This window comes from Condylura cristata, unplaced genomic scaffold (genome assembly GCF_000260355.1).
Source record: "Condylura cristata isolate star-nosed mole 26May11 unplaced genomic scaffold, ConCri1.0 scaffold00001, whole genome shotgun sequence".
Classification (NCBI taxonomy): domain Eukaryota; kingdom Metazoa; phylum Chordata; class Mammalia; order Eulipotyphla; family Talpidae; genus Condylura; species Condylura cristata.
In genome coordinates, this window is record NW_004567102.1 from 6,197,566 (window position 1) to 6,223,957 (window position 26,392).

At 40.3% G+C, this 26,392-nt stretch overlaps 1 protein-coding gene across 1 annotated transcript in view; it reads left to right on the top strand.

Annotated features, from left to right (window-relative positions):
- DNAH8 (dynein, axonemal, heavy chain 8) overlaps positions 1-26,392 on the top strand; it is a 296,367-nt gene that overhangs the window by 224,827 nt on the left and 45,148 nt on the right. The window contains exons 80-86 of the mRNA XM_004673443.2: positions 2,752-2,870; positions 4,171-4,373; positions 11,130-11,203; positions 13,423-13,575; positions 13,957-14,112; positions 22,651-22,767; positions 24,592-24,693. Coding sequence (XP_004673500.1) covers positions 2,752-2,870; positions 4,171-4,373; positions 11,130-11,203; positions 13,423-13,575; positions 13,957-14,112; positions 22,651-22,767; positions 24,592-24,693 — 924 coding nt within the window. The remainder of the gene's footprint in view (positions 1-2,751; positions 2,871-4,170; positions 4,374-11,129; positions 11,204-13,422; positions 13,576-13,956; positions 14,113-22,650; positions 22,768-24,591; positions 24,694-26,392) is intronic.

Consider the following 26,392-nt stretch of genomic DNA (forward strand, 5'->3'; position numbering starts at 1 on the left):
CAGCAGACCTCTCCTGACCTGCCCGCTGCTCCCCTCAGCAGTGTACTTCATGAATCTACCTGTTCTGCTCCCCACTCTGTCTCTGGTGAGTCTTCTCACCACCCCTACACTCTGGCCTATACCCCAGTTCTGTATGCATAAATAGATAAATCTTTTTTAAAAAAATCAGTCAACCCCTGGGTTGCAGAGACATAAGGGTATGTGTTCTTCATTGCCCCATCATTGGATTTTAAGCTCTCATGGTGCAGAATCTGCTTACTGTGAGTGATGTACTTTGTAAGAATAACTGTGCATGGTATTATCGATTCTGCTTTCTAGATGAGAAAACTGAGGTTCAAGGAGGCTGAGCACTACTTACTCAAGAGTAGAGCTCGTAAATGGCAAATCTGAGATTTGACCTCATGCTCTCTCTCTCTGACATCCTGAGCCATGCCTCTACACTCTCTTGCTCTATTGAGTGGGCCAGATAGGAGAACAGTTGTCCTAAGCAATGTCCAGTAGTTCTGTGAGGCCCTGCCATCAGGAGGCCGACTTCCTAGTCTGTAGAAAGGAAGGGAGGAAATAGAAAGATCAGTCTCCCACTGAGTGGGAATTAGGAACTGAGGCAGAAATTGCCTTGATTAGCAACTGCCCTGGCCTTGGCATCTGGAGGAGATGTATGTTAACAGGAGGCCCAGGAACAGGTGAGAAGAGTGGAAGTGGGCACCAAGGGCCTGGAAGTCATCCCATGCCTGCCACATGTGCATTTCACCCCAGAAGCTCTTTTGTGGTGAAGTCCAAATTAGCAGGTAGAAGGCCAGTATAGGCTAAGAACAGCCACCCTCTTTTCTCCTGGTGCCTCCTAGCTAATATGGAGGAGTCCTACAGGGGTCACTTTGGGTAACGGACAGAAGTGCAGTAAGGTGGGGCTGCACCCAGGCCCCCCAAGTCATATGCCAGGTAGAATCTTTGGGGGGCAGCCAAGCAGGGAGAAAACCACTGCAGTCTTAAGGAGAGAACTGGCAATTGTGGAATGTTCCAGAAAGGCTCCTCCATCTTTTTTTTTTTTTTAAAGATATATTTTTATTTATTTATGCATCAGTGAACTGGGGTGTAGGCCAGAGGTGCAGGGGTGAGAGGATTCACCAGAGATAGCATGGGGAGCAGAACAGGCAGAGTGACTGAAATGCACTGCTGAGGGGAGCAGCAGGAGAGATAGGACCCACACTGCTGTGCCATGTGGGCCACCTCCATGGATGGGGATAAAACTCAGGCTGCAGTGGCTGGCGATAGCTTGATAGTACTGACACTATCAAAGGAGGCCATCAGAGAGACCAGCTCCTCCATCTCTTAGTGTCGCAAGGATCAAGTTGGAGCCAGCTGTGTTACACAGCAGTTGCTTTGGTGTTAATTTGCATTCTGTTGGCATACTAATATGATGAATTGTTTATATGGTGTGGGCTTTGGAAATTTATTTACCCTCTCTCAATGCCTCAATAAAAAGCAAGGATAACAGACGTACAATCTTTGGGTCTGGCAGATAGTGTCTGCTAGATAAGCGTCTGTGACTAGCTGATAGCACTTACTGTGCTTTCCAAAACTTGCTTATAAACACTATCTAAACAATCCAGCCTGATCATTGCTGAGGAACTGAAGTCAGGCTCACCAGGATAGGTTTTGTAATTAGTTTTGACAGTGTGTGGGCCTCAGGGAGGATCTTTTTTAAAGAAATATCTTTTTTTTTCCCCCAGTAGCTATGCACATTTTACCAAATAAGATACTATGGAGTGTTTCAAACAATAAACCCATCTAGTGCAACTGTATGATTCAACTTTACAATAAAAATATAAAGACAACTTTGCAGGAGCATAATTTGTATGAAGAGTTGAGATAGAAAATGATGGTCATTGAGCATGGTGCTCTAGGATCCTTGCCTCCCAGGATGTTCAAATGGGCTTTCCCTAAGATGTCCAGAACAAGCCTTTTTCAGTATGTGTCATCTTGGTTTGTGGAACTAAAGTCAATCAGGACCCTGGGGGTATTAGGGGACATTATCACCATTACTTAAAGAATGACCATTACTTAGATTTAGGGCCTGGGATGCCTTTTAACGCCCATGAAAACCTGTAGTTTTCTCCAAGTTTTGGAAAGAACAGAAGCTTGAAACCAGCTCTTGGAGTGATGTCTTCCATTCCAAGGTTTAAGCTCTCAAGGCAGAGGGAGCACTAGGAAATTTAAATATTAATTTTTTTGTCACCTATCATCATCTATATAGGGGTCAACATTTAGAGATTTACTTTGGTTAGTGATTCAGAACCAGAGGCAACTTCAGTGCCATACTTCGGAGACCCCTGGCAATGTCTGGAGACATTTTTATTATAAAGAGTTGTGGGGGGCAGTGCTACTGGAATCTAGGGCACACAGGCCTTAGGTGCTGTAAACCATCCTACACTGTACAGGGCACTCCCCTCCCTTGCCCCTACTACGGGCACAGAATAACCTGAGCCAAAACGAGATGGAGAAGTTCTGGTCTATATTTCTTCTTGTCCAGTCATTTAATGTAATTGATATATGGTCCAGATTTTATTGAATAATATAGAACATCATTGGAAAACTGATAAAGTGGTGCCCACATTAAGTCATTGATTCAGAAGAAAAATGCAAAGTTGTGCTTATGTTTGAAAAATTAGCTGCCTATAAAAAGTGACCTGCCAAAGATACTGAGAATCTTCCCCAATATCCACCAATTGCCTACTTTTCCTTTTATCTTAGATATCTCGTAATGAGAAGGGATGGAAAAGCTGGTTTGATAAAGATGCTCCAGAAGAGGAAATTATCCCAGATGGATATAATGACTCACTAGACACCTGCCGGAAACTTTTACTTATCAGGTGAGACTGCACATTAACAGATCTAGAAGCGTCACTCATCATATTGTCAAATTACAGATCTTACCTCTCTGAGTTTGCTTCACTATGTCCCCATATTAGAAGAACTGTATGTGCTTCCAAATTGCAGTTTGGGGTGGCAATTCTTCAGGCCTTGACAAGCAAACAAAAATGGAGATGGTGGCAGGGAATGACATATTTTGACAGTGTATTAATGATAGTGCTTTTAGCAAAAAGAGAGAGAGAAAGAAAAATATGTTTTCATTATTTACTGTGTTCATCGTTTACTGTTGAGTGAATCATTTACTGTTGAATTTACTTCAGAAAGTTACAAGGCAATTAGTTTATATAAGCTGAAATTCAGTTTCGTCTGAGAAAAACAAAGCCAAGAATATTGCACTATTAAATTATATTAGATGCTATTACAATGGAAGCAAAAGTTTGAAATGGTTATTAAGGAAAAACATCACCCTCTCTTCTTACTTTTTATACTTTATTAATATCCTGCAGCTCAAACAAGACTTCTTTGTTGGGAGATCTGTGAGGTGGTATGTGTATGTGTGTACGCATGTGTGTGTGTAAGTGTATGAGAAGGGGAGAGAGATTGAGATTGAGATTAGTGGGCAAAGCAGAAAAACGTAGAGAGATAAGAACACCACCTGACTACCTTGCTGGTTATTTTGGAGCAGTCTTTTCTTTTTTTTCTTTAAGATTTATTTATTGGGCCCTCCCTGGTGGCACAGTGGGTTAAAGCACAGCATTATGAATCTAGCCTAAGCCACTTAGCGTGAGTTCAGCCCCGGTCAGGGAGCTGACCCACATGGTGCGGCAGACCTCTCCTGTCTCACCGGCTGCTCCCCTCAGCAGTGTACTTATCAATCTGCCTATTCTGCTCCCCGCTCTGTCTCTGGGGAATCCTCTCACCATCCCTGCACCTCTGGCCTGTACCCCAGTTCTGTATGCATAAATAAATAAATCTTTAAAAATAAAAGTGAAACAAAATCATCAGAATAATTGCTGCTGCTTCTGAAAATGAGACACTTAGACCAGCTGACGTTGACGTTCCCTTCCAGAGAGACAACAGAACTGACTCTGCTCTACTCCTTGCCAGCCCCTGGCCTCAAGACCCTATGATTAAATTTGCACGCCTGCAGGAATAGAAAGCCCTGCCACCCCTCTCAGAGAGATCTGCATAAGGGAGAATTAGCTTTTAGTCCTTTGCTAATTAAATGTGTACTTTATGTGCTTTGAATAAGAAATTAACACACTGGATTTTTTCCCTGTAACTTGTATTCATTTTTAGGTCCTGGTGCCCAGATCGCACTGTTTTTCAAGCAAGAAAATACATCGCAGATTCTTTGGAGGAAAAGTACACAGAACCAGTTATCTTAAACCTGGAGAAAACCTGGGAAGAAAGTGATACTCGAACACCCCTCATATGTTTCCTGTCCATGGGGTCTGATCCCACCATTCAAATCGATGCCTTGGCCAAGAAACTGAAGCTGGGTATGATCAGCAATCTATGGGATTTTAGCTAAACCTTCACATTTTGGCTTGAAATTTTGCCTTTTATAATTTCATAATTGATCCTTACACTATACCTTTAAAACAGAGTTAGGAAAAATATTAAACTTTCTTCTTTTCCCCCTTTCAGATCTCTGAGATTTGTCACATAGAGATCTTTGTTCAGAGAGGGATGTAATCATCCAACACATACCATTTTGTAAAAGATGTAAGCAGATTCCCATACTGTATGCATAGCAGATGAGTGAGCGTGTGAAGTCACACAGGAGTGAATTTTATTGCCATGTCTATGTACAATTATGACAAAGTCTATTTGTCAAAAAACTGAAAAACTATAACCATACTGTAATGCTTCATAATTAAACATTCATTCATTCATGCTTTCATTCACTTAGCACTAGCTCAGGCAGTGTGCTAGATTCAGGGAGTACAGAAAGGAATATACCAAAGCTGGAAAAGACAGACATGCAAATGTAGCTACAGACAGAGTAACACCTACTGTTCTGGAGTTACACAGGCTGCTTGGTTGTAAGATGCAGAGCTGCTCAGACTGCATGGAGTACTGAGGAAAGCATCGCATTGACGGAATTTTGAGTAAGATCTAAAGACGAAAAATATGCCAGGTGAGATGGTGAGAACTAGAAGGAAAGTGACCTCAGAGGGAGAAATAGTGAGAGCAATGTCGGAGACAGGGGGACTGAAAGACAGGGACTAGAGCACAATTTGCTGAGGTTGAGCCACCATTTTATGGAGATGACGCTTTAGGAGCACTGTCTGTCTGCCCTTCAGACTCTGGAGATCTGAGTGTTACTGGCATGACCTCTGGGTTCTGATCTGTATGTCTAAGCCTTGCTGACTAATTCATTCAGTTTTGTATTAAGAGCATTAAAAAAAGACTGATTGCGACTCACTATACCTGTCCTTGGAAAAGAAACATAAACATGATATGAAATCTTCAATTAAGTATTTGCCACATGCCCCGTGTTCTAAGAAGTTATGGTAAACCATTAGCGAGATCTATGTTTACTCATTCTTTTTTATCTCATTTTAGCTCTGTTCATGTGCATTTTATATGGATCCTTGTTCGAATGGTCATTTTCTTCTGTCTAAACACCGTGCCAATGCAAGGTGTTCCCAGGTTCTGTGGGTCATTGCCAACATGGCTAAGTTTCATCAACCATCTTTTAAAATAGGCTGTTTTGTTCTAGTATTTACAGCATACTAGTCATCTGCAGTTGTCCAAGAATGGTGTCTCCCTTCCAGACTTCTTGTTTGCAAATCTCTCTCTTGGATATCTTCCTCAGTGGCTTTCTCCAGCGCCCTCTCTCTGCATATAGGTTCTTTATTGCTTTCCTGCCACAAACCAGCCACCTTATGGCATAATTCATGGCCTGTGGTTGTTCTTGGGTTCACTGCTTACAGGGATGGTAAGTTCAGCACACCCAAGGAAACTATCCTACTCCCTCGGTCCCAAGTCCAGATAACCAGGGAAGAAATTCACTGGCCTAACTTTGGTCATATGCTCTTGTCTGGCTGATCAAGGAACTGTTACCATGGAGATGATTTTGTAACAGAAACTATATATGTGTTGCTGGGATGGGGGGCTTTGTTTAGAAGGGGAAGTAGGGGGTTTCCACCAAAGTTATCATTTCAAATGTTACTTCAAAATAATGCTACTGTTGAGGACAAGGGTTTAGAAAGAATCTTTAAAAACCAAGGCCTTTTTTGAGAAGAATTATAATTATGACATTGACTAAAGACCAGAATTGTGTGATCATACTGCTCTGTTTGGCAATTTGGTGATTTCCTTTTCTTACTGCTACTTTAATTTTTCTATTGGTTACTTTGTTAAGAGTAGACTTATGATAGGAAACAAAGTAGACTTATGATAGGAAAGAACCAGTAAATTTTATAAAGAACTCTTTTGCTAAATCACTTTTTAAAATGTTGAGAAGTCTCATCCTATTCATACTGCGCAGTGATGGTCCATTGGTGGTGGGAATTTCACAGGGAAACCATACATTTTACAAAAATGAAGGATGATGGGATGAATATATTTTAAAAAAACAAAACAACAAAATACAGCATGCTTCCAAAGCCAGAAAAACAGAATTCCCAAAATAGCCAAAACAATGAAGTGATTATGTAGCTAAAATAACACATTAGCCTACACTTAGCTAGAAAAAATATTATTTTGGATAGTAGGTATTGTGATATAGAATGCACATGGTGAATGGGATTCTGGAAATCTTGAAATCCAGCTACCTTATTTTGCAACTGGGGGAAACTACAGTCTAGAGATCACATCAGAGAGTTAGGGCCTCCTTAGTAGCCTCAGGGTTATCACTATTACACCCTGTAGTCAGTCTGCCCAGCAAGCTGACCCCGCATGGCGCGGCAGACCTCTCCTGACCTGCCCGCTGCTCCCCTCAGTAGTGTACTTCAGTCAGTCTACCTGTTCTGCTCCCCACTCTGTCTCTGGTGAATCCTCTCACCCCCATTCCTCTGGCCTACATTCCAGTTCTCCTACACACATACACATGCACACACACACACACACACACACACAGACCAGAGTTAGTAGGTGACAGATTTTATTTAGTACTTATCTGGGGCTTTTTGAATTCCACTTCAGTGGTCTTTAACGTTCCTTCTTTTTTTATTTATTTGATGAATTGACAAGTTACTGAAGGTAACTTGAAAATGGGGTGAAATTTAATAGGTTTTTGTAGGTAAAGAGAAAAAGGAAAACTTTGAACTGTGGGTACTCTCAGTACCTATTAGGTTCAGCAGGGAGAGATTCAAAGTGGGTGAATTTTGTGCAAAAGCATTGGTTGCTTCTTCAAGGAGGAGAAGAATGCAGATGGATCTAAAGCAAGCCTGGCTGAAAGAGAAAAAGGAGAAGGAGGGCTTTTAAAACAGAATCCAAAACAAAGGAGAGCAAAGAAAAAAAATGCAAAACCATAAATATATGAAAGTAGGAAGCAGAAAGTAAATATAGCAACACAGACAGATGAAGAAATGTAAATAAGAGAATGGTATATAATTATGGTAATAAACTAGATCATCTCATTAAAGTTAAAAGTTTGTAGAGAAATACAAATTTACCAATTTTTCTCAGAACAGGGCCCTCCCTAGTGGCATAGCAAGTGAAAGCACACAACACTGTGAAACTCTCTTCAGCTACTACAGCACGAGTTTGATCCCTGCCAGGGAGCTGACCCACATGGTGCAGCAGACCTCTCCTGTCTTGCCTGCTGTTCCCCTCAGTAGGGTATTTCAATCTATCTGCCTATTCTGCTTCCCACTCTATATCTGGTGAATCCTTTCACCGCCCCTGCACCTCTAGCTTGTAACCCAGTTCTGTATGCATAAATAAATTAATATTTATTTTAAAAAATAAGGTTTTCTCACATCAGGTAGAAAAACCTGAGTAGATTAACAATTGAGATGAGAAAAATTAGAAGTTTTAATATTATTAGCAAAACAAAGGCCCTGGGAATGAATTTTTTTTTTTTTTGGTATGTCCATTAAAATCTTCACATACTTCCATTTCAAAACATAGAGAATATAAGATATATTTCCCTTTTTATTTTAAGGGGATAACATTCTCCTGATGAAAAAAAGTCACCATGCTCTTAGCTGCATAAAAAAAAAAAAAACACAGATTGATCCTACTTACAATACGTTTGTGTATATAAATAGATAGATCTCTGTGTGTGTGTGTGTGTGTGTGTGGATGTGGATTTTAACTAAGTGGCAAGCAAGAAGAATTGAATGCAGCAATACAACATTAAAAAAATGACATGCAAAGAAATAACAATGTGCTTTGACCTAGTAGAAATGTGTCAGAGTGTAAAGAAATCTCATCAGCATAAGTGAAAGATGCCCTTAAGCTATCACCTGATTATCTTGATCGATGCTAAAAAGTCATTTTGTAAAAATTCAACATTTGTATTTGACTCTTGGAAAGCTGAAGTAAGAGAATATCTTATATATATGGTAATGAATATGAACTGCAAACATCAGCATCATATTTAATGGCAAACAACTGGAGACATGTCCATTAAAGTCAGACTAAGATAGAGATGTCTGCATCACCCGTTATTTACAGTTGTTGCAGACGATATAGTTAATGTATCGAAAGAATCATACATAAAAGATGTAACTACTGGAGAGGAAGGACAAAGATCATTATTGGTCTTGGACAGTATCATCCTCTAACAAAAACATCACAAATGAATCAACTGAAAAAACCGTTAGATTTAACAAGTTAGTTCAGAAAGGTGGCTGATCACAAAATAAATACATTAAAAAAGTCAGTGGCACCTTTTGTAAAATAAAATGTGAAAATCCCACTCACTACAGAGATAAAAATAAAACCAAGAAATTATTTTTAAAATACTTATTAAAAGAAACTATAATTTTTTTAGAGACAAAAAATAGTATCAAATAAATGGAGAGTTAAATCACATCCCCAGTATAAATATTCAATATTGGTAAAGACGTCAGTAGTCTCTAAATTAATCCATAAATTGAATGCAAGTCTAACTGAAATTCCAGCAGTATTTTTTTCTAATTGTATCATTGAGGGTTCTTAGATCATCTAGAAAAATAAATGGACAGAAATAGCTAAGCGAGCTTGAAAAAGAAAAAGAATAATGGGAACTGGTACCATCAGACTTTCAAAGCTTTATCAAATGGCAATAATTTAATCAGTGTGAAGCGGGCACGGGATAGATAAACAGATCAATGGAGCCAAATGGAAGGTCCCAGATTAGATTTTAGCATATATGATAGCTTGCTCTATGGTGAGCTTCACATTTCAAATCAGTAGAGGAAAAATGGATTAGTCAATAAGCAGTATTAGGAGAGCAGGTTAACTCTAGAAGAACATAAGAATTTTACCTGACATTAAACTCAAAGGAAATTCTAGGTTGATTCAAGTTTTAAACAGTCTCAATTAAGCTATACAAGAATTTAAAAAGTACATTGAATAGTTTGACACTATTGGTGTGCCTAAGATTTTTAAAATCTTCATCCCAGAGTCCAAAACAGCTGGCCAGAACACCATAGATAAAAGCACCAGTGAGGATAAGGGTGGGTAGGGCAGAGGGTTCCAAATGTCAGTGGTGCTGGTGCAGGTAATAGGTGGGATGGGTGGGGCCTGAGGGACTGGGGAGTATTTTTGGTCCATTGATTGTATCTGAGAAACTTTAGTCTCTCCATATCTTTCCAAATTAGATTTGTGTCTTCTTTTCTTCTTTATTTAAAAAAAAACTTTTTTTATTTCTAATTACATAATATGTCAGAGATAATATAGGCAAGTAAAAAGAGGAACAGGAAGATCATTAGCATCCCTCCCTAGAGAGCTTGGTTCTGATCTTTTTAATATGCACAATCCACAGTCAGTCAGTCACTCTTGTTTCACCATTCAAAATGGTCTGCTGCTAGAAAGCTTGCCACAAAATCATTTAGTGGCAAAAGCTGACTTGAATAGATAGGTAGTTTCTTATCCTCCTCATTTATCCCCATCTTTATGAATATAAATCTGTCATGTATTATGTAGCATAGAGAATATTGCATTTCTGAAACCTGGAAATTTCTGATTTCTGAAATATTTCTGGCCCCAAGGGCTTCAACTGAGGGACAATAGACTTACTTATATTAAAAATTATATGTACGTTATGAAATAGTGAATAGAAAAATTACAGAGCATCAGGAAACCAAAATTGTCTTGTTTGAAAAGATAAAAAGAAAAAAAAGACAAATCTTAGCTTGACTGGCCAAGAAAAAAGAAGAGAAGACTAAGATTAGTAAAATCAGGGATAAAAGAAGGGGCATGACTATTGACCTGATTGAAAAAAAAAAAAAGATCGGAATGCCTGAACAAAAAAATAGTTCTTCCTTTCAGAAGATGTATTTCTAAAGGGTTAGAAGGAGAGGCTGTGTCTCCTAATCACATTTTAATAATTTTTGTCCCTGTCAAACCTACACACCCCCTCCCCCACACCCTGCTCCTTAGCATCAGAAACTCCTCCCATTCAAGACCCATTTCTGCTTTCTTCTCCTTTTGTAGGTTATAGAGGGTGTTCTTCTATACCCCTACTAATGGTATCTGGGCCCCCTAGCAGAGAGAATTGTGGGGTGTGGGGAATATCCAGCCTTGTTAAATAACTGTTCTTTATACATACAAGAACAAGAGTGAAGGCCAGAGGTGCAGGGGGTGGTGAGAGGATTCACCAGAGACAGAGTGGGGAGCAGAACAGGCAGATTGGTGAGGTACACTGCTGAGGGGAGCAGCAGGTGGGTCAAGAGAGGTCTGAAAGTGTGAGTCAGGTCCCCAGCCAGGGATCAAGCTCATACTGCATAACGCTGATACTTAACCCCTTGTGCAACCAGGGAGGCCCTTCCCCAAGTTCTTATGACAGTATAGTAGCTGCCTCTCCTACCCTCAGTCTTTACCCCCAAACTCCCTAAGAGGCCAAAGCTACCTTGTGTCTCTGCTTGTCTTGGCCTTTCCAAATTGGGCCTCCCTCTCTCAGCCCCATTCATTTCTCTCATCAACACACCAAAGCCTACAACTGTTTAAATAACAAAAGCTCTTTCGTAGAAGCCTTGAGGGAGGGAAGGAAACTATGACCACCCAGATTCATTTTTGTTACAATCCTGTTTGTAATCCCAATCCTGTTACAAAATTCTATGTTTTACCGTGGTGAAACTTCTTTTCTGTTGCAGAATGTAGGACTGTCTCCATGGGACAGGGACAGGAGGTGCATGCTCGGAAACTCATCCAGATGTCCATGCAGCAGGTAGGCAGCCAGGGGCCAGTTCCTGAGGGCCACCTTACTCCACTGGCCATCAGGTCTACCTCTGACACTGCTGTTGGGGGACACACACCCCTGTGATGCTCCACCACAATTTTTGTATTTGTTTGTGTCTACGTATTCAGCCTTTAATTGCTAGTGTATTTTAAACCTCAACCTAGTTTGTTGACATCCTCACAAAAAGTGAGTTCTCTTTCTATAGTATATGTTGCATTTTATTTTCACTAAATATTTCTTTTGACAATCTGGCAGGCATACTTTCTGGTTTTTAAAGATGCAGCTTTAGCCGTCTGGGAAATTCATGATCAATATTAATAGGTAGCACTTATGACGCGACAGATTGAGACAGTTAAATTTCAATTTTTGGTCAAAGTTGACTTATTTTTCCTTAACGGACAGTTTCAGGCAAATAAGAAATATTTGAGGATGTTATGTTTAAATATTGATAATGGGTTTTATTGAAGATTGCAAGTAGATGGAACGTTTGAGAAATGTTCTCCATCACACCTAATAAATACACAGAACATTAATTTTCTAGAAATGCCTGCTAGATAGCAATTTCAGCTATAATAAGAAATTGCACCATTTATAAAAATAAGATCTTGGTTTATTTTTAAGCTTTTGATCTCATGATGTCTGTAGCAACTTTGGTGTAGCTTTCTCCTGAAAATTAATGGCTGGAGAAGGTTAATGGGCTAAAACTCTGGGTCATCAAACTTTCAAACTAGTCATTAATTCTCAAGTGCCTAATCTTTATCACTTAATTAAATTCAATAACATTTATATTTAATTTAACTCTATCAAAGCAATTATATATAATTATTTTTACTCAGATCAAATGATTCTCTCTATTGAGTGATCTAACTCTTATATTAAGAATTTTTTTAGTTTCCGCAAGTGAGAAACTTTTAAAATTAAATACTATGTTCACAATAACCTTCTTTGGAATACTAACTTTTATAGTTTCCAAGTTCTGTTTCTCAAGATGAGCTCAATATTTGTAGTAGTGACTTATCTGGAAGAAAAAAAAAAAAAAAAAACAACCTTGAATACACATTGCCACCTGAGAGACACCAGGTTTAGGATAAAGTTGATAATGTGGAGTGCAGAGTAGGAAGCCATACAGGCACTGGGTCTGTGATGACTTAGATAAACTGTGAAATGCACCTTCCTGTGGAGCCCCATCCCCTTTGCTATTTAAGCTTATTGGAATTGCAATTTCTCTTAAAGTGGAAGGATACTGTATAAGCCATACTATGTATCTATTGCCCACAATACTATGTAGCTATATATTTTTCTGCTCTCGCTATCCAAGGATATAAAAATGCTGTCTAGCCAAAAAAATGATGTTCTCATGGGCCAGTGATGGTTTTGTATCTTTCATTGTTAAAGGTAGTTTTTATCAAGTATTTAGATGCATTTAATAAGTTTCATGGCTTCAGGAATGTATGGAGAAAGTGATGACATAGAATAAGATTGAGTATTATAGTAAATGTCACCAAATGTATTGTCTCCACTTGTTTTGACATAAGGTGTAACTCTGTAACTGGAGGACCTGGTTAGTGGCTAAATCAGTTCTGATTTTGGCACCTACTCCAAAATACCCATTCACACCACTAGATGGTGCACACACTGTACTGAGTTTGACTTCAAGTTTTCATTTCTGCTCCCGTCTGAGCGGGGGGTAGCAAAGTACAATCGTTTGGAGCGCACTCAGTTCCAAGGAGTAAGTTTGTACCTGTGGCAGAAGAAATGACTACACTGACATATAATAATTTTATTAAAAATGTGTGCCCACGGCCCTCCCTGGTGGCGCAGCGGGTTAAAGCACAGCACTGAGAATCTGAAGCCACTTCCGCATGAGTTCAATTCCCGCCTGCCGCCTGCCCCGGAGGAGACCACATGGCGAGCCAGACCTCTCCTGACCCGCCCGCTGCTCCCCTCAGCAGTGTACTTCGTCAATCTGCCTGTTCTGCTCCCCACTCTGTCTTTGGTGAAGCCTCTCACCGTCCCTGAGCCTCTGGCCTGTACCCCAGTTCTGTATGAATAAATAAATAAATCTTTAAAAAAAAAAAAAAATGTGTGCCCAGAACAGAGTATTGGCCCTAAGCAAAATTTAAATATATATATATATGTGCATTTTGTTTTATTAAAATTGTAGCCAAACGTTTCAAGGAACTAATGTGAAATGTTTTTGAATTCAGGGTGGTTGGGTATTACTGCAAAATTGTCACCTTGGCCTGGAATTCATGGAAGAATTGCTAGAGACATTAAGTGTTACCGAAGCCAGTGATGACTCTTTTCGAGTGTGGATAACTACCGAGCCCCATGATCGATTTCCAATTACATTGCTTCAGGTTTGTTACTGCAAGATAAGTGGCGTTTCCTTGAGAATTATACCAACAAAGGTAGAATAATTGACGTTAGTGAAAGATGGAAACATAGTAAGGCATTTTGATCCAGGAGAATCTGTGTTGCAAAATCCTATACTATCATTGTCAAAATCTTGATTAGAATCATCGCAGTCAAGAGGCAGCTATTTCCATCAGAGAGTTAGAGAGACTTGGTGATATGTCATTGGGTTTCAGCTCTGATCAATGTCATCAGTGTACAGGGCACTGAATTCTAGCCCACATTTTATATACTATAAGCACATTGTTCTATGATGTGTTGTAATGTCTATTTTACCCTTTAAAATAATTTATAGAAACAGAACAGCTGTTTGCTTTTTACCACAGACTTCTCTCAAATTCACTAATGAACCACCCCAAGGTGTGCGAGCGGGTTTGAAAAGGACTTTTGCGGGAATTAACCAAGATCTTCTGGATATCAGTAACCTGCCGATGTGGAAACCCATGCTGTACACGGTGGCTTTTCTCCACTCCACCGTGCAGGTAAGTTGGGAGCCCGTCTGGCGTCACAGGATGCAGTGACATAGTCCGAGAGGATGCTCACCCCGGGCACCCTGCCAGCCTTACCCTGCTTTCTTTTTTGCTCCTCCAGGGCTTTCCCCACCAAGCACAGGATTCATTTATTTCTGTTCTATCAGTTCCTCCGGCCCTGACCCGCTCCCACCAACAGAGTGTAAGACCCCCAGAGGGCAACGATTTTGCCCCCAGGGTGACCGTCAGTCTCTCTGTCATCTGGGCCATTGCCAGTGCTCAGTAAATATTTGTGGGAAGGACAAACATTAATTTAGATAGAAGCACGGTTCTTGAAACGGCCTATACTGACTGAGAATGTTACATCCATACACAGTATGACATTGGTGTCATACACCTACATTTCAAGGTAGGATTTCACCATTTTCAAGATGAGGAAATGGGGACTGGGAGAGGATAGATTCACTAGATCTGGGAACAAGCCCTGCCTCCTGCCTCAGAGGCCTGGCTGTTCTGACTCTTTCCCTCCCTAGTGGAGGAGAGCAGAAGTGGAGAAGGAGAATCACTGTGGTGACCTGCATGGCCCAGGCTGTTTGCTATTTGCTCTAATTACTTCCATAGTAATGTGGAATATGGACATTTAACATCTTTATGGCCACCCAGCAGCTTGCCTATGGGACTTCTTTATTTTGTTTGGTTCTATATTTGAATTTTGTATTTTGTTATCTATTTCAGAGCAACTTCATTTTAACATCCTTGATTTCACAAGGAGATAAAGAATCTCCTTTAACCTCTTCGTGCATTTCTTTCTCCCTTTGCTGGACTGAGAACAAGATGAATCAGCTAGCTTGCCCCTAGAGTCAAACTTCAGCTGCACCCAGAGGGCCTGTAGAGTGCCCCCTGGACTTCCCCCTCCCTGTCCTAAGCTGGGGGGCCCATTTGGTGCTCACCCCAGAAAATATGGGGAATATTTGTCCTCAAGTTCCGTGCCCTTAACACTTTAACAGATTCCGGGCTGCCTAGCAGAGAGGGAATTTATCTGCCCCCACCCCTGAGAGAGTTAACATGGGGTTAAAAACTTTGTGGGTGGTTATTTTTACTAAATTCCATTGTGGCCTTTGGATTGTAAATTATAGCTTTCAAGCCACCGAAGCCTATTTCATACATTCTTATCTGGGAATTGTTCTTTTTGCTAGACCTTATCACACGCTACTACAAATATTGCTTTAACTCTGTTATTTAATTCCCAAATTCACAAATAATGTATTTTATGATTCTGTTCCCAGCAATGATGATTCAACTCTTCCACCACGTTCAACACGGGGAGAGGATTGGGGTATTTCCCATATGGTCACAGCAGTGACCTGTGCTTCAGGGGCCATTATCCAAGTGCTAAACAGAAGGGCAACAGGACCTCAGTCCAGTCAGGGGGCTAAAGTGGACTGGCCTTAGACAGCACATGCATGTGTGTCAAAGCAGAGAAAAGTCTCCACTGCTAGGGGTGGACAAAGTCTTTGATGCTAACAAAGACTTGTCTATGAGGAGAAAAGGTTGACTCTTAAAATCTCTTCCTCCTGTGCTAGAGAAGTGTTTCAGAGACCCTGGAGATCTGATCTTCACGGCTTAGTGTAAAATACATGAGCTCAATGAGCTCACGAGGCTGGCCAATTGATGTTGTTAGAGGGCAAAATGAAAGGGACCCCTGAAGCCCCAAACCTGCCTGCCCTAAATGGGTTCTGCCACTCACTGCATAAAGACAAGATACTCTCAGCACATAAGACTTTAAATAGCAAAGAACTTTAATACAGGTAATGTGCAATAGAGAGAAGAGAAAGAATATAGTTAAAGTAGTTTCCTCATGAAATACCTGAAAGTTACCCATCCCCTGGTGAGTAAATTCCCAGCCAAACGGGGTGGTTCCAAAACAGCGCCACTGAGGCCTAAAAGCCTGCCCCAAGTCTAAGGTGCCATTGGTGGGGGCCCGTAGGAAAGTGGCAGAAGGGGGCAGCAAGAAGAAAAGCACAAAATCAAAGTGCAAGTCACAGTAAAGGCTGCCACTGTCAGCTGCACCCATGTCTGTTTCGAGTGTCTCCTTCCAGATGTCCCAAGTCCCTTGAAGTAGTTCAAGGCTCAGGAGCAAGCATGCTCCTTGTTTACATGTCTCTCTCTGCTCCATGTGCCTCCTTCACTCTCCTCTTTGTTGCCATCTTCCTTCTCCCTTTTCCCAGTCTTTTTTAGCTTCCCCTTCTTGCCCACCTCTACCCATCCTTATGGTGGGACAAGAAACAAGGAACCTCCCCTTTCTTCGGGGTTCACGTTGTTGCAGGGCCTCTTGTTTCCCAACCTGCCATTTGAGCTGCAGAAGGACATGATCCTTCAACATCTTTCATGATTATTCCATTTCTCACATTCTGCCATCTAGTTCTGTGGCAATACAAGGATGTATGTAGTTAGCACAAGCATTTCCCCCTGCCTCTCTCCACACCAATTTCAGAAGTGTTTCCTGTGATATTGCCTAAATCTTTTACTTGGATAGGAGCGTGCCAGTTTGATAGAAAAATCCAGAATTTTTTAGGACTTGCAGTCTTGGGCCAACAACATCCTCATCGCTTGGAGCTTGTAAGAGATGACCTCAGGTCCCAGCCAAGACCTGCTCATCAGAATCTGCATTGTGCTCAGATGCACTTGCTTTGTGAGATCCAGGGCCTCTAGGACTTGATAGCTTGTGCCCTACATTTCCCCCAGATCTCCTTAACCTTGGACACTGAACTAAATACCCAATTTGTAAATCGATCCCTCCAAAGTGACAGAAGTATCCTCTGCTTTCTACGAACATCATGTGTATACTTTTATTCCTACAGCAACTGAAAAAAAGAACAGGGAATTGACTCATGTCACCTCATCTGAGGTTTCAGAGCTAGGGAAGGGTTCTTCTTGGAGCTCACACATAAGAAAGCAGAACCTAGTGCTCAAAAGCTACCTATTGAACTGTGGTTTGGCATTATGCCACCAACTCACCCTGGCTCAGGGACACTGTGTATTATATAGACCCTGCTTTTGCTAGAGAACAAAAATGAATGCTCCGCCTCTTCTGTAAGAAGGAGTAGATCTGGTTGTTCAAGGACAATCTGCACCACCACCCCCCAGCCCCCCCAGAAAGGTGTGGTTTGTTTTGTGGTTGATAAGGGAGCAGGCTTAACCAAAGGATGGTGGCCTGGGTGTGGTCTGGGAACTTGCATAGAGGCTCACAGCAATTCTATACTAAGCTCTGCTCCATACTACTTCTGGCTTCCCTCTCCTTTCCTCAAAGAATTTCCCGTCATGCAGGCCAGAACAGGCCTGCAGCAGTGGTGTTCCCACTGTGGCCTAGTGATGGCCTTTGCCAGCTGCTCCTCCCCCCTCCCCAGGGAGTCTTTCATTTCGGCACCTGGTGATGCCTCGCCTGCATTTGGCCACTACTCCCTGACAACATTTCAACACCTCCAAAATGCCTCTCCAGGGAAGCTCCTTTCTGACCTTAACATTATCTCTTGATAGTTGTCCAGAACCTCTAATGCAGTATTACAGGGTAAGCCCACATTCACCATTCAGCATTTTATTTTTGAATATGTCTTCCTAGAAAGTCTTGGCTTTTTGAAACTCAATGGTTACATTTGTAGTCTCCCCCACCGCTCCTTACACCTGTTGCAGAGTGTCAGGGTAATGTTTTCTGGATTTTTCTCATTCATATTGAATGTCCTAAGCACTGACTCTCAGCTACTGCCTGGCCCCAGAACCCCTGGGAGCAGAGGGTATAGATATAGTATATGTGAGTGTTCAGTGTTTTTAAAAGCTTCCCAAAATGGGGGCCCTCCCTAGTGGCACAGCGGGTTAAAGTACAGCACCAAGAAGCTAAAGCCACTTCAGCATGAGTTCCATCCCCACCCCAGAGGTGACCCACATGGCCCGCTGCTCCTCTCAGCAGTGTACTTTGTCAGTTGGCCTGTTCTGCTCCCCACTCTGTCTCTGGTAAAGCCTCTCACCACTCTTGCCTCTGGCCTGTACCCCAGTTCTGTATGCATAAATAAATAAATCTTTTAAAAAAAAAAAAGCTTCTCAAATGAGTTCAATAAGTGACAAGGATTGAGAATAATGGCGAACAGTCACTGCCCTAAGGGGGGAATCCTTTAGTCATGTGGACATTCTTCTTGTGGTTTGTGTTTCCCCCATCACCTGTGTGGTTCACTTTGCAACCCACATTTGGGATTTTTTAAATACTTATACATAACTCTGATTTTTTTTTTTTTGGTAAAAAAAATCATTGATTAGGAACTCTGAGGGCCTGTAGTGGCAGTTGCAAACTTGAACATTTTATCATGACTCTTAAAATAATTTACATGTTAAATAGTTATGGACATATGAGCTGAACCCAGAGAGTTCCACTATTCTTCATACAGAAAACTGGTTCCTTCTCCTACCTTTCATTTTCTTTCTTGAGTTTGAGTTTTGACAAACACTCCCTTCAAATTTAATAGTGTGTATAAAATTCTTGCCTCTGGGAGGCATGATCATAAAGTTGAGATGTCTTCAGAATAATTACAATAATATGATGCAAGTTTTAAAATATCTTGCACATTGCTCCATCATGTTTCCCAGTGGTTCTGGCCATTTTGCATAATTATTTTACCAATTATGGTTTCTGTTCTATTGTCTGATATGGATTATTTTTTTTTCATTTTATACTAGCTCTAGTTATTAAAAAAATAATAGGGCATGATCCTCAAAGGGAGCCTTGTTTTGAAGGTGCAACTGACGTGGTTTGCCCTGGGCTGTGGGAGGTAGAATTGTTGGGTGGAAATGGAATCTAACAGAAAATTGGAACTAGGTTTGACATCAGTCAAATGATGACTCACTCTAACAACTTTTCCTCAGTGTTCTAGGGAAGTTTCCAAGTTGTCCATAGTTCCCTAGTAGCTGTGTTTTGTCTAATTTTCAGAATAAAAGGAAAGAAGGAACTGTGTGGGTTAAAATAAGCAAAGAGGGCCCTCCCTGGTGGTGCAGCAAGTTAAAACACTGCACTAAGAAGCTAAAGGCCACTTCCACATGAGTTCGATCCCCACCTGCCCCGGAGGTGACCACATGGCATGGCAGACCTCTCCTGACCCGCCTGCTGCTACCCTCAGCAGTGTACTTCGTCTTTCTGCCTGTTCTGCTCCCCACTCTGTCTCTGGTGAAGCCTCTCGCCGTCCCTGCACCTCTGGCCTGCACCCCAGTTCTGTATGCACAAATAAATAAATCTTAAAAAAAAAAATAAGCAAAGAGTAGACTAAGCTTCTTAAAATCATCACTCTCTAATGTCACGAGGCCCTTATGTGGCATGGATGCTAACTTTTTATCCTGACATTTGAATCTTCCTGCTTCCCTCCCTGACTCATTACTGCATGTGAGCATGGAGTTCTGCTCCTCCCCAGAAGCTGCTCACTACTGCAGTGGACCTGCGACTTCCTTGCTGGAACATTCATAAGCTTTGCATCCCAGTCTTTGCTTACAGCCTTCGCCAAGCCTGAAAGTCCATTTTCTTTTCCTTCCAAAGACCAGTTTCAGTTTCATTCTTCCCAGATGCCTCCGACTGATTATTTCCATCAGGCTTCCTTCCTTCCTTTGCTTTTAATTTATTTTTTATCTTTTTTTGGGGGGGTTACATTTGTTTACAACACTGTATATGATTTGGGGAATAGGTGCATACCATGTCAGGTATAGGTTTTTATCACACCACACCCACAGCTATAACCCCATAAAACACAAACCACTGGGCACCTCCCCTCTTTGTCCTCCACCCCCTCTGTTCTTTATTTCTAAGTCTTATTTTTTCAGGTAGATTAAAATTTCTTGAACATACACCCATTTGAATAGTTTTCTATTGTATCACATAGGGCTCATCCTATCATTTCAAAAATACTAATGGTACTGAAGAAATACAATATTCTAAGTGAGTTTGACCCAAGCGTCTATTTTGCACTTCCAGTGATTTCTTAGGTCCTGATAGTTTTGGATCTATCCTCGTGGTATCCCAGTGTGATAATCCAGGTGTATGATTTTTACTTTCTTGTCATTTAGAGAACTCAGTAAGTTAAAAAAAAAAAATAGGAGGAACTGAATTGCCTACATTTGTGAAGAAAACACTCCCACCAAGATTTTCATTTTCTCCCCCAAGGTTAGCTAAAGAGTCTAGATTTTAGTGAACTGATCTAAAAGTGAATGTTTTAAAGGAAACTTGATGGCAAGTGACAAAGTAAAGCAAATCTCAGTATTGGAACAATTTTCAAAGATCACTTTTTTTTTATTTTTTACATCATTCTTCATTTTGTGCATTTTTTTCATCTCACTTCTAAGGAGCAACTAAATCGCAGTTGCTCAGTGCATATAAATAGGGGTGTTTCCATAGAGCCAATTTAGGCAGCATCAGTAATTAGAAAGGAAGAATTATTCTTCATTCAGTCTCCTGTCTAACTGAACAGTATAAACTTTAAAAATTAGGCCAAATCTCATAACACTATTTTAGATTGGATTCTCTGTTTAAGAAAATGGGGACATATTTAAATTTCACAAATAAGTGGTTAGCATTCTTTTCTTTGAAGTCCCCAAGATGAAGAAATTCCAAGGAGTAAAGGAGTTAAAGATGGATGCTTTTTGATGTTAATATCTCATAGAACCCACAAACCAAATCTTGCTCCTAGAATGGCCAAGAAGGTGCTCACCTCACATTTTCTGGGATTCACTTAAGAAATTCAAAACCCAGTGTCAGCCTTGAAATGGACTCCCCAGCGGCTGAGGGGGAGCATGCTTTTCACTCTGATAATAATGAACTAACGTGTATTAAGCAACCCACCAACCTTCCTCTAGCCCCACAAGTGCAAAATGAGACAAAAATGGGCTTAAAATCTAGTTGTAAACTGTCATAAAATTAAAAAAAAAAAATCTGGTTGTAGTACCAAGTATTTCGACACAAAGTACATGAAACAGCTAGAAAAGCAGATCAAGCTTGTATGAATACAGAGACCAGAAGCACAAATATATGAGAAGTAGCTGACAGCTTTAAGAACCACACCCCTCTTCTAGAACCAGGGATGAAACCAAGGTGTCTCTCTTGTCAAGGCTCCTCAACTCCCATTCAAGGTAGAAGGCTGTGTGTCTCCCTAGTTTAAGTGTTGATTCAGACAAACTCTGGCTGCAATTCTGATTCTTAAGTGTGGATTCCTAGGAGAAGAAATCTAGTTGACTCTTCTTGGGCTGCTTGTCCTGCTCCCATAGCCAAGAAATGGGAGTGGTAGTCTCACCATACCAAAGCCTGCTACCTGACAGTTGTACCTAAAGAGATCTAGACTAACTGGTAGTATTTTACATCTAAAAGAGTTGTTTGCCCTCAGCCTGACCTCCCCAGGCCAGAACTTATCATGGTTTGCTTAATATTTTAAAAGCATATTCTGAAAACCAGCAATTAAAAGCTTCTTTTTTCCCTGAATTTATTTTCTGACCTGTCCATGCACTTGTCCAGCTAAAATACACTTAGATTCTTGTAATTGGGGTATTAACAGGATCTATTACAGAGTAACCATAGAAGGAAGGACTGGAATAACCTGTGAAAAAACTCTGTGTGTATATGTGAGAGAGAGAGAGTGTATGCATATAGGACTGGGAAGGCAGGAGGGAAAAAGAAAAAGTAGCAGGTATTTAGAGGTAGAGAAGCAGAAGTATGTCTTCCCATCGATGTACAAGGAGTCTGTTCTCCATTTGGGTCCTCACCTCAGGCACTGTGGTCAAAGCCTTGGAGTTTGCATGAAGAAATCACAGGACCTTCTGCAAGACTGTTTCTGTGCTGGGGTAAGGAAAGTTGCTCATCTATGTGATTTGCTAGGTGATCAGGGCCAAGAAATATAAGTTCTAACTCTTACATACCTCTGAAACAGTTCCCAGAACATCAAGGCAATTGACTCACTTGATCTGAGCCCAGTTTCATTATTTATGGGTAATTTGGCAATTTGAAACAGCCGCTGTTTTAGAGGCGTAAACAAAGAAAAAAAATGTGAAAGTTGTAAGACAGATGTTGTCACATTTTACAGTGGTTATCTTTAGTTTCCAAAATCTGAATCTGCACAATTACAAATGGAAACTAGCCGGGAATTTTAATGCACTTGAGTATTTAAATCATTCAACCTGAAAGCAAAAAGTCATACCCTTGCATTTAATTAACACTTGAACCTTTGAAAGTCCAATGTAGAGTAAAGGAATCCATTTGGCAGCCATTTCCTGAACACCCACTATACTGCTCTGCGTTGGCATTGGAGATCTAAACTTTCTTTTTCAACCTGAGAACTCCAGTTTGTCAAGTTTCTGGCACTTTGTTCTTGTAAACCATCTGACTGTGAAACTAATGAGTAATATTCTCTCGTGGCAGTGTCACTTATGTTGATATGCTATAATTTTACTGTATATTATGTTTTAATAATAACGATAAAGCAACCAACTTTCTACAATTTTAAACTCTCACTCAATATTTTCCGTGTTTTTAAGGAACGACGCAAGTTTGGTCCTTTAGGATGGAATATTCCCTATGAATTCAATTCTGCTGACTTTACAGCCAGTGTTCAGTTTATTCAGAATCACCTTGATGAATGTGACATTAAAAAAGTGAGTGAGACTGTTACGTGTGTCTATTTTTCTCACTATCCTTAAATCAAGCCTCCACAGCCATTTTTGGTCTATGATAGCCAATGGATGTACTGAGGAGCTCGACCTTTCTCCAGAAGGACCGCTGTGCCCATGAGCTGGGGTGGCCCCAACCACTCACAGCCCTTTGTCACATCCCCTGCCCCACCCTCTCTCCCTCACGTAGACACACACCTTCAGACCACTAGGGAAGAAATTCAGTGCGTTGAGAAATGCCACTGCGCTCCCTATCACATCCTAGTGTCACCCTGCCCTTAGAGAGAACAGACACCATAAACCAAACCTTTCCCCCACCGCCTCACTCGCTTCCTCAAAAGTGAAAGTGTTACCTCCCAACCCACGTGAAACTTCTTTTCCACCTCCAGTCACATCATGACTGAAATTGTACTTTATGCATATAAATGGCAATCGCTTCACATAACAGCCACTGACCAGTGTACAGCACGTCACAGTTGTCAAAGAGCTGGTGTGTACAGGGTCTCCCTTTTATTCGTACAGCTCTGGGAGGTGGGCCCAGAGCCACCGCTGTGAACCCCAGTTTACTGATGAGGTCATGGACAAGAGAGAATAAGGGACTTCCTCAAGGCCACAACACTTAGAAGGCAAATCTAGTTCCTTCACACAGAAAAGTTTGAGAGTCTGGCTTTTTGTTTGTTTGTTTGTTTTATGATCATGAACAAGCTAATGAGCTTAGAATCAGTTTCCTAATTTATAAAATAGCCAGAGTTTCTGTGAGGAATACATGAGTTAGCATTTGTGAAAAAGTACAGGGTTTGGTGCAAAGTAGGGTTTACTAATTGCCTGTTTCCTACTATTTTTCCCTCTCTTCCTTCTCATAATAGATCTCTTTTATGTAGATTTTACATCATTCTTCTTTTTTGTACATTGTGTGCTTTCTCCTCTCTTGATAGATAGGAGACTATCACTGTGGTGATGGTGAACCATGATAAATTTTTACCTGGGCAAGTGGGGAATCTAGTATTAAATTATCATTTTCCCTTAAATTGCAAAATGATATTAAATTGAAAGTATGACAGTTTAATGGAAAATTATATCCTATGAATGAATTCATAGTCTGTAATTATTTATCATCTGCTTTATACAAATAATAGTTAAAACTTAAAATAGTTCCTTGAAAATTAGTGAAGCTGAAAAATGAAATTTTAACCAAAAGAAAGCAAATAAAAGTCAAGCATTCTTATTTCTATCCCAAATGTACTGGAGTTTTTTTTTTTAATAAAAAATTTAAAAACTATTAATATCTGAAATGTATTACAGTATAATAGCGCTATGGAAATTAATACTTCAGTGTAGTTATAGCTCACATGGTGAGACAGCAAAGGATTGCATTGTAGGAAAATCTTGCAAATGAATAATTGAGTTGTTCTCATACTGATTTGGAAAATACATTACTAGAAAAGCATATAAAGTGTTGATTACTTGAGTTTTCTCCTTCACTAAATGTGACTTTTTGCTTCTGTAACTGCTTTGTATTATTGTAATGTGTGTTATAGGTGATTACATCCACCGAGTGAAACATAGTCTTTTCCCCCTATTTTAAATAATCAATGAGCAGTATATACACCAATGTTTTGTACAGTATAATTGTCTTTGAACAAATCATAGCAGTTCCTGTCACTTAGTAGCAAAATTAATATGATGAATAATTTTAAAGGCATTCTAATTACAGCTTTCTTTTCTAGAACTTTCCTCTGTGGAAAGACCTGAGATGTCTAGAGTCATTTGGACTGACAATGAGTAATTCTTTTCTCATTTTTCACAAAGGGTGTATCATGGAGCACAGTTCGGTACATGATTGGAGAAGTACAATACGGAGGCAGAGTGACAGATGATTTTGATAAACGTCTACTTAATTGCTTTGCTAGAGTAAGTCCATTGAGAAAAAAAGATGGAGACACATTCAATTTCCTTTTATACAAGAATAATTTTCTTTTTGGTAATAGGTAAGCCAAACTTAAGGGGGAAAAAAATATAGAGAGAGGCGTTGCTGAAAAGAATCAGCCCAAATAAATGAAACCAACACCAGAAGCAAAAGCAAGCCAACTAGCAATGTACTTGTCCAGAACAAGACCGCAGTCAACGCTCACTGATCTGAAAATCATTGCCTGGACAAAGGAGCTGTTCATATCCAGGTTCTCCCTCCACCATCCCACCTCAGCGCCTCATGTGTTAAAAAAAAAAAAAACCCCCGGCTATAATTTCTCTGACTGTTTCTCTAGTTCCAAGTCTTCTGATGATTTCAAGCCCCCAAATAAGCTGACAAAGGGAATGACTCATGATCTGAGTATCTCATTTTTTCCATTAGAACAGACAATTGAAAACTGATGAAGTATCCATTTTTTTTCTCTGTGCCCAGAAATATCCGCATATATCATGTTGGTAAACATTTCCTTCACCATTATGGCTTCCATATGAAGGATAAATAATATAAATGCATACACCAGACTTAGACCCTGCTTTAGAATTTCACATTTTACAGAGGTAATATACATTAACCTAAGAGGGAAGTTAGATAGGAATATTGTATGATTATTTGAATGCCTTATATTAGTGTCTGTATTGTAATTCTCTGTTTCAATGATTGTCCTCCCTTAACAAAATTAAACCCTTACTGGCAAAGCATGATCTTTGGGGGTATTTTAGTAAACTGTGGGATCACCAATTTTTTTTTTCATTCAGTCCTTACTTAGCTGTGTATGTTTTTCTTGGAGCTGTAGATGGAAAAGGTGACTGATGATAAAATAGCCATAGGATGTGTGGAGGCTGAAGCTGATTGTTAAACTGCCAGTCCTTCTGTGAAAAAAACTGAGAAAAAGTTACTGAGATTAAGTACCCTGGGTAGATACATCTCAGAAAACTTGTAGAAAAGTTCTAGGAACCTGGTAGCCAACACACACTGTGACCAAATGTGTGGTATGACTACTCTGATCCAGAAATCTACTCCTGTGTATAGGAATCTGAGCAGGTCTCAGACACGTCCATGGACATGTACAAAAACAGCATTCATGACATTATCACCACCAGAAGTGGAAGGTGACCTAGAGCCTAGAGGTCAGATGTGGGGAAGCAGATGAATCAGACACTGTGAATGCCTACCAGGGAATACAATGCATCATCTAAAAGAAATGACCCCTATGACATCACACCTAGATTTAGACACATGGTATTGAGTGCAGAGCTTAAAAACTAAAATGCTGCCTATAAAGTAATACATGTATGTGTACATGTCACCAGGATAAATATTCAATTGCACATGTCAAGTATATTTAAATAGATGCCTTGAGAGGAAAGGAGACTAGGAGTGGATATCAATGATGAAAGGGAGGAAATGGGCCCAGATTCAGGAGCAAAATTAAATAAAGGAGAATGATAGACTCAATTCTGTATCTGAGGTTCAGAGGAGGAGGAAAAAAAGGTTGTCTAAGTAAGTATATTTTAGAACTGTGTTAGAAAAAAAGTACCTGTACGTGGAGTTTCAGCACTGGAGGCTGAGAGAAGAGGCTAGGTTCTGGATAAAGTGTACACATGGTAGCAGCAGAATGCTGAGGGCAAAAGAAGAGGGGGG